Source organism: Dama dama, chromosome Y, assembly GCF_033118175.1.
Source record: "Dama dama isolate Ldn47 chromosome Y, ASM3311817v1, whole genome shotgun sequence".
NCBI lineage: Eukaryota > Metazoa > Chordata > Mammalia > Artiodactyla > Cervidae > Dama > Dama dama.
Window position 1 is genome coordinate 2213674 of NC_083715.1, and position 9139 is coordinate 2222812.

General features: G+C 46.2%; 1 protein-coding gene across 1 annotated transcript; it reads right to left on the minus strand.

Annotated features, from left to right (window-relative positions):
• Window positions 1-1521: 1521 nt before the first annotated feature.
• Window positions 1522-3153, minus strand: LOC133053645 (chromodomain Y-like protein). The gene is given in 1 exon segment (XM_061138172.1): window positions 1522-3153. A coding segment is annotated over 1 exon segment (1632 nt).
• Window positions 3154-9139: the final 5986 nt, after the last annotated feature.

Sequence of the window (9139 nt, forward strand, 5' to 3'; positions counted from 1 at the left end):
ACTTCCTGCTTTCCATTTGCAACTAAGAGCTAACATTTATATGAGCATTTTATAGACTGGTGAGCATAAATACCACTGATAATGTTTAAAACACTTGGTTTTTCTTTGTTTTTCTTTTTTTAATTTATTTTGTAACATTTTAGGATGGCATCAAGAACTATTTACTTGTAGTCCCACATCTCTTTAGTTATTCTGTAAAAGGAAATCAGTGTTTAGTAGGAAATGTTTTAAACATTTAATATATTTGGAAATGACCTAATTATTTAATAGACTTAATACTTAGTTTAGCACATCCTTAGAAACTTAAGTTACGTCAATCTGGAGAGGCAATTGTAGACGGGTATTCCTAAAGAAAAATGATTTGTTAGAGTTTATATAACAACTCATATCTCTTTTCCATTTTTAAGAAAAATTTCTCACTCCAGATAATCGCCTTTTGACAAAGTGGTAACAGATATAATATTTAAATTATATTAAACCTAGGTACAAAAAATATTTTACTTGATGTTAATTACTCTAAGACATGTCTATATCAGAAAGTTCTCCTTAAAAGGAGTTTCTGCATTGAATAGTGTGCCAAAATAATTTTAACTTGTTCAATAAAGTACATTCTAAGTGAACCTAAAAAGCACAGTTTATAAGCATGCAAATGATTTTCATTTTTGGTGTAATACATCAATCACATCTGCAAGGAGAAAACCAAAACTCTATATAAAGTAGTAGAGCTCACCTAGCCACAAGAAGCACTCATGTATTTATTTTTCAAAAAGGTCAGAAAACCTAATTATAAACCTGCTAAGATTAACTTATAACTTAAGCTACCATAATGAAGCTAGTCAGTGATTCACTAATACTGCAAAAGATGCTTTCTGTTAGCTAGAGTGGTTTCTTCCTGTTAACTGGGCAAGAATCAGACTTTGAACAACAGGGAACAATCAATTGATATTTCAGCATGAATCTGAGGCATATTTTATTTTGGGGTATGTCCATCAGTGGGTGTTTAGCCAGAAGTACTCATCCTAAAAGATAAGTCTTCCATTAGATTTAGAATTTTCTATCTCTGAGGCTTTGGACCTTTTAGAGATAAGGCACATCTCAGATCTTTCCATATTTCGATTTGCAGCAGGGATGGCGAGGCTTGCTATCACCCCTTTCTTTTCTCTTAGAAGGAAAAGAAAAAGATAAACACACATTGTTTCAGACTTTTCTGACACCTAATCCTAGAAAATATTTTTATATATACACATTCCTAGCCGAAGATGACAAGAATGAGAGCCTCAAGGAGCAGGCCAGAGCTCACCATTATACTTTTATACTCGTGTGTATTAAGTATAAACCAATGATGTTTCAACAAAGGAGTTTTGTAGTTATTTATTTTACAGCTACATTACCTCAGAACTCCTTGGCAAAAAATAGCTTGTCTGTCTCAAGTCCTGCTTCCCAGAGGGAGCTCGGTAGGAGCCTGGCCCAGGCCGTGAGGTCCGGCACCATGCACCCTGGTGAGGTCGGGCGGCTGGACAGTCAGAAACCGTCCATCTTGCTCTTCAGGTACTTGAGCATGGAGTCGATGCCCTGCGCGGAGCCCCATATCTTCTTGAGCACCTCACACTCCCGCTCATTGGCCCGCTCTAGCTTCAGCCTCATGTTGCAGTGCACCAGGGCCTTGGATTCCTCCAGCACGACACGGTTGCAAGAGGTGAGCTCCTTGATGCGAACCATGACTTCCTGGGTGAAGGTCCCAAGCCAGAACACCTGGGAGACCAGTCCTTTGCTGCACGCCTCCTGTGCTGTTAGCTTCCGCCCTCTGAACAGCATTTCGTTGGTAGATGCTCCTCCCATAATCTTGGGGAACATGACGGTGGAACAGCCGTCTGGACTCTGTCCGAAGGTGGTATAGGGCGTCTAGAACCATGCCTTTTTGTTGGCCCAGACCACATCACAGAGAGGCAGGATGGATGCCCCTAGCCCAATGGCTGGGCCATTCACAGCTACGACAATAGGCTTCTTGAACTGGATGAAGGTGTTCACGAAGTTTCTGATGGCCTCGGCCATTGTGGCGCTCTCCCTCTTGCGGTCATCTGGCAGGCGCTGGATGAAGTAGAGGAAGTCCAGGCTGCAGCAGAAGACACTGCCCACGGCGCTGAGCAACACCAGCTTGCTGTCGTCGGCGTTGGCCATGCTCAGCGCGCTCTGCAGCTCCTTCACCACCTCCGGGTTCAGCGAGTTGTTCTCGGATGACTTGGTGGATAGCAGGATGTGGGTGAAGCCGTCCTGCTTCTGGACCACAATGTCCCGGGACCTGTAGGCGCTCTCCCTCTGCCGCACACTGAAGCGCAGCTGCTTGTTAAAGGGCTGGTCTCGCCTGTCCTTCATGAACTTCTTCCCAGCTTTCATGCCCATGACTGACGTCTGCAGGGGCCTCGTGCAGTTGACTGGCAGTGCGTCCCCCAAATGGGACGTGCCATTTCCTTTCATGGCCAGCCCTGTGGCCATGGCGGCCTTCACGGGGCCCGACGCCTGTGGCAACAATGGGTGTATCCAGGGCCGGCTCCCCATCATCACCTGCTCCGCCCCCAGGCTCAGTAGGGCCCCGATCCACTTCTCGGCCGCCGCCTCTGGGGCCACTGTGTCTTCCGGCCCCTGCTCCATGGGGTCCGGATTCTCGGGGCTCTCGTCCTGAAAGCTGTCCAGCACAGTCCCACTCTTTATGGGGCTCTTGGGCACGAGAATCCTGTTGCCCAACCGGGCCAGGTCCATGTTCTTGTAGGTGGCCAGGCCCCGTGCAGAGCTCTCCTGGAACTTCTGGCTGGCAGTAAACAGCGGGCTGCTCTTGGCCTCGTGCTCCTTGCCCACCACTAGGGCCTTGGGGGCGGCCTTGGAGAAGCTGCTGTTGGTGGATCTGGAGATCTGATTCTGGCCATTGTTTGGGGAGGTCCACTTGGCTCTAGTGAGGGTGCCCTCCTTCTGCTTCCCGGTGTGCTGCCAGTTAAAGTCGTGGATGCACTCCTCACAGTTCACCAGGTGCTGCTCTGGCTCCCATGTGGCATCCTCCCTGCCATAGCCTTTCCACTGAACCACATACTCCGTCTTCCCTTTCTTGTTTTGCCTCTTGTCAATGATCCTTTCAACCTCATACAGCTCCTCGGAGGCCATGGCTGCCCCATCTGGGCTGGGCCAGTGAGGCAACCCTGGTCATTTTGAAGACTCCCAGTGGCCTGCTCCAGAGCCCCTGAACACCCATATATATAGGGGACCACACCCTTATGATTATGACATCAGTAAGTCCGTTCCCCAGCCAATGGCAGCCTTCCCCCAGCCATAGCATCACAAAGCCTCATCCTGAAACCTTTGATGTTGGATGCAGAGCAACTCTGTTGATTTGCTGGCAGAAATGAGGCATTTTTCATCATCCCAAAGAGCCCGCTGAACTCATCTGCCATCCTCATCTCTCTACACCAACACAGAGGGGCCACATGACAGGGAGAGTGTGTCTCCTCCAAACCTTGCCCCACAACCGGGTTTCAGCCTTTCCTTCGAGTCTGTCTCATGTTACATTATTAACTACTTTTCGTTTTCTTGCCTCAAATCCATCCATGATAATTAGGCTGTGGAACTGAGAATAATTTCCCTTTCGTCCTACAACTGGTAGCAGGAAATGCACCTTGAAGGCCATTCAATTCTGGGCCACTTATGAGAAACCTTTTCGATCCCACCTCCTTTTCTCAGTCTTCATCTAGCTCTCCTCAGTTTTCTAGTCTCCAGTCTAAAATCCCCGTCCTCAACTGTGAGAATGCGCTGAATACATACAATTGCTCTGGCGCTACTTGGCACTGTCTTGTTTCAATTCGAGGACTAATTGACACCTCCCCAGATGTAATACCCAGGCTTCAGTTTTAACATGGTGATGTGGATGAGGCAGACAAATGCACGCTTTGGGTTGTGCTGGATGACCCCAAGAAGGAAATGACCACCTGCGACTGACTAGTATTCCCAGGAAGGAAGGGGTGCAGCTTGCCCAGTGGTGTGTGAGCCTCATGTGCACACGGCTTCTCAACATGTGCCCTCACAAATTTCTTCTCATCCTGTTTTCCTGGCAGAAGCTCCTTTGGGTATCTCCTCACAGTTGAGACCATGGTGGAATTCATTTCCATGAATAGCTGCCACAAGCTTCCAGCCTCTTGGAGGAAACCCTGTGTAATCATGCCTACCCATCTAGTTCCCAAGGTCTCTCATTGAGGTTGTTGGTGCTGGGGGATAGGGGAAAGAGTTGTGTGCTTCAGCACAGTCCCTTTGTTCCTAATGGGCTAGCAGGGTCAGCCAGCCTTAGATGTACCCCTGGGGGGCAGTCTTTGTTGACATAGTGGGATTCCCTGTGGTTTCCATGAGGTGCTGTCTTCCTGGTGTGCACTGGCTGCTTAGTCACCTAGGACAAGCCTCAATGTTCAGAGCAGTCTTATTTCTACCAGTCAAAAAGTTGAGAAGCACAAGATGGTGGAGGGGGAGGGGTACAGGGAGTACATCTCTCTCCACGGATCCATCAGGAATACACCTTCAGACACAAGTGCTTGCAGAACCTCAGCTGAGAGCAGACAGGACTGCCTGAACAGAGGAAAATAGTAGATGGAACCACAAACAATCAGGAGGATGAAATAACTAGGGGGGGGGTGGGGAGACATGCGTGTTAGTAGGATTGGGCCTGCCCTCAGGGGGTGGGAGACCTGAAGTAGGTGTCCGATTTCCACATGGGAGCAACTGTCTGCATCAGAGGAGAAACACTTAAGGCTGAGAGTGAAACAGCACATCTGTGGCAGCCTAGAAGGGATGAGAATGAGACAGTCCTTTCCACAGTCATTCACACCCCAGAGAGGGACACAGGTCCTGTAGAAGTTGCAGCAGGAAGCAGATGGTTCCTAGAGATTGTGGAGAAATCCCTGGCCATGGTCTGCTGCCTACTGGTTAGAGACAAATTGAGGGGATGCTCAAATGAGGAGATCGTGTGGGAAAAGCCTGTGCAGGTAAGCCAGGCGGCCATGGGAGGAAGGTGACACTGCTGAGTCATGTGTAGGGGGTGGAGCCATCGGGACAGCCTCTGTTTCCCCACACGCCTGCATCACAGCTGAATAAAAGAGAGGTTGGTCCCATGAAGCACTTGAATCACTGAACTACAGAGTAAAACTCCACCCAGGGAGCGCCTTTAAGTACCTGATGCTCCAAACGACAGAGTAGGACCCCAGCCTGGGGGGTCCCGCTATGTGCCTGACACGCTGAATAACAGGGAAGGGCCCCAGACAGGAAAGCCCTCGAACGGCCTGAATGTATGGGTCTACGGAGAAAGACTAGCCAAAGAGGCCTTCAGATTGCCAGCTACAATAGGCTCAAAGAAAAATTCGGACAGGGCCTTATCCCTGCAGTAGAGGCAGTCCAAGTCTCTGTACACTTGGCACTGCCAAGGTTCCTGCAAGCCAAGCAACTGTGTCGCCTTCATGCTCAACTCTCACTCGGGCAGAGCTGCCACGGTCCAAGTACTCGTCCGGCTTTGCTCTCAGTTTCGCTTCAGGATTGTCAGATTCCTTTCTACCCTGGAGACTGTGGCAGGATTCTCTGTCAGGAGGGGATTCTCCATGCAAGAATCCTGGAGCGTATTGGCCAATACGGATTGCCATGCCCTTCTAGAGTGCTATATTAGCTGCTGTCCTTATTGCCAAGCCCCTGAGCGTGTGGTGCTTGCCAGAACCTCTGTGACCCAATCTGCTGCACCACCTCCACCCCTGGCCCTCAAAGGGGCAAACCCAAGGACTCCAAGGCAACCTCAGGAGCAAATCCCAGTGGACAAACCACATGCAGAAATGGACGTGAAACCCCCATGAAACTCAGCAGCAGTGTAGCTAAGGAAGAAGGCCCAGAACCTCCCTACCAGGTGTACAAACTGCAGATTAAACCCACACGATCACCTAGGAATACTCTGTGTCTAAGCAATAGATAAACAAGTCATTGAGAGATCCCTCCTGCAAACCAACCAATCAACCAACAACAACCACAACGAAAGAAAACGCACTAGTTCTGATGGCTGTGGACTTTGCAGGCAAGAACACATAGGAGTGGGACCAGATTAGAATGTAAGGTGCCCCCACACCAGGTCCAGAGATCAGCACACCGATGACGGGTAGCCGAGGGAGGTGAGGTGGCCTGTGAATACAAGTGAAGGAAAGGACTCTGACAGCAGTGACTCCAGATAAACGTATGTTCTTCCTCTCTTTTGATTTGCTCTGTAGATTCTTTGGGATTTATTTGTTTTCTTTCTTCCCGCCCTCACCACAACTGCAGTAGTTGTCATTGTTAATTTCACTACAGAATCAAATGAAGCTTTGGAGCTCTTTTCCTGTGTGTGTGTGTGACATCTTCTTCACTCCTTCTATACAACGTTTCTTGTACGTTCAGCTTTTGCAGTTCTGTAGAACTTTTTTTCTTTTATTTTCCTCAGTCTTCTTCTAAGTTTAACTTGACAATTTTTAATCCTCCTAATTTTGTTATCTACATTTACTCCTTTGTTTGTTTTTCGTACTGTATTTCCCGCCCCTTTGTAGTTAAACTTTACCTGTATAAATGATTTTATCTCCCACTGTTTAAGACTGTATATCTGTTCATTTTTTTCCTCTCAACATATTTGTTAGATTTATTTTAACTGCCTTACTGCCCACCTAGAACCTAGGACTAGTTTTGTATTCCGGTTAGTGCTTTAGTTAGTTTTATACTTGTAGATAAACACTCGGGTTCCTTTGTTCACTGTGCCAATTTAATGACGTTTATTTCACTTTATTCTTGTTTTAGAACTTTGTCTCTAAGTTGGTCTTTTGCTGCTCTGTAGAGTTTTATTTTCTACTTTTTATTGTCTTCTTCCATTTCCCCCACTTATTATGCATTTATTTACTTATTTATTAAAACTAGTGCATTTTTTCTATATCGATTCTTTTCTTTGCCTTTCCTACACTTATTTTCCCCTTAGGGTGAATCTTTAATATATATAAATGTTCATCTTCCTCTTTACCATTGCATATCTATGCTTTGTTTTCTGTATTTCCTTTCTTATCAGCTTCGGGGACGCAGGCCTGGTGAAGTCCAGGTGTTCCTTTAGGATAAGCAGTGTCTGCAAAGTATAGAAAACCGAGTCCAGTCTTGGTTGAGTGCAGAATCAAGACTATTTTATTCTTTTACATCAGTGTTTATGTACCCTAAAATCAATAATCCTTTAAAGACCTTTAAGGAAGGGGCAATGATAAGTTTGTACCAGGTGCATAATCCTGGGTGACATCAGAAATAACTTTCCAGATCAGTCCATACCTACACATAGCTTTTCAACAATTCAAGGGCAGCAGCTAGTCAACTGTGAAAAGCCATCTACAAACATTATCTTGCGAAGATGATCCCCAGGCTGACTTAGCTCTGGTATGTAATGCTAAAGGTCAAAGTTCTCATGAATTCCCTCCTGATCACACCCTAAGCCATCTTCCCAATCTCGTAATGGACTCTATTGACTTTTGCTTATGGGGTAGATAGACCTGTTTATTAGAACCCGTGGGCCCCCATGGACTGTGTTGCTGCCATGCAAAGGTTTCGAAGAGGGATTTTAGGTAAGAGTCAGACTCATGTTTTGGGATCCTCAAAGAACGCCAAGCATCAGAAGATGAAAGGTCGAAGGCCTGGGCATGGGTTGTGGGGCAATCCCGAGAAACTGCCAGAGGTCGGGATGATTTGCGTGTGGAGTGGTCCTGGAGGTCCCCACAACTTTGCGTGCCAGCTCATTGAACCCAGACCGTGTCACGGGCCGTGTTTCTCTCGCCGGCTCCCGACATCTCCCCGTTTATTTCCTAGGACAGCAAGATGAAGTTCAGTCGCAACACTTTGAATGCAGTGCAGTAGACTTTGAACAAGGCAAGGAAGAAAAAGTATTACTAGTAAGGCCATGGCATCCATATCAACACAGCTTATTAGGCCGGAGACAAAGTTTTGCCTATCACCAAGCTTGAGAGGATATTGAAATGATTAGTTGCTGTTCCGGCAGCGGTGAAGTCTAGTCTGGAATGCTCTAGGGCTTGGATTTGTCTACATACGTTTTCTAAATCTAAGCTTATGCTGGAGCTATTCCAAATTCCTGTGATATGACTTTTAATCCATTCCCAGTTATAGTCTGTTTCATTAACTTGCTAGGGAGTGATACAGATCCATCGACAATCAGCGTGGCAAGACAGAGCTAATTTTACTATTAATGCTTGCAATTCAGCTCCTATGTGCATTACAGCTTCTTCCAAAGTATCTACTTCCATCTCTAGTTTACTATCTATGATTTCTTGAGATGCTAAAGTCAGGGACACATTTCTGCAGATGTTATTAACAAATTGAGCTGTATGCACTTGTTGGGTTAGAGCTACTGCTGCCACTGTAATGGAGGCAATTGCGGCTATCAAGGCAGAGGTTGCCAAGGTAAGTACATCTACTAAACGCTTAGCCCTCATAAGATCTTGTCATTGTTGAAGCACAGCTAAACCAGAATTGTCACACCAAGGAATAGTAACATTACCAGCTACCATAAGATATGGAGGGTGTTGCAAAACCACAAACAAGCCAACCTTAAATCGGGGGCTGAGGCAAGAGGATAGCATACATTCTTTACAAGTAACTATGGTTGGACCTCCAGTATAATCAGCAAATATCTGTGTGTCATTAGAATTATTAGTGAAAAGGAAAACAGGGAGAGGGCAAACAAGCTAATGCAGAAAAGGTACTAGCAATTTTAGGTCTAATTACTGTGATCTCGGAGGTGGCGGCAAGTGCTTTCCATAGTTCAGGCTGCCAATGTGTCTGGTTGTTTAAAGGAAAAGATAACATGGCAGGGACAAACTGATTGTGATGCCATCTGTTGGCAGGCAGTGGCCAGGGAACAGTCTTGTCTGACCAATTAGCGTATTTTGTTGTGCTGTTATTAGATTCTTTAGGGTGATACCCTGGGTTTGGGTTCCTCCCATCTTGTATAAGATAATTAATGTTTCCTGGAATTGTATAACTGAAGTGAGAATCATAAGTACATGATTTCCATATAGGATAGCCTAATTGTTCGTCAATGGTTTTCCATATATTATCTGAC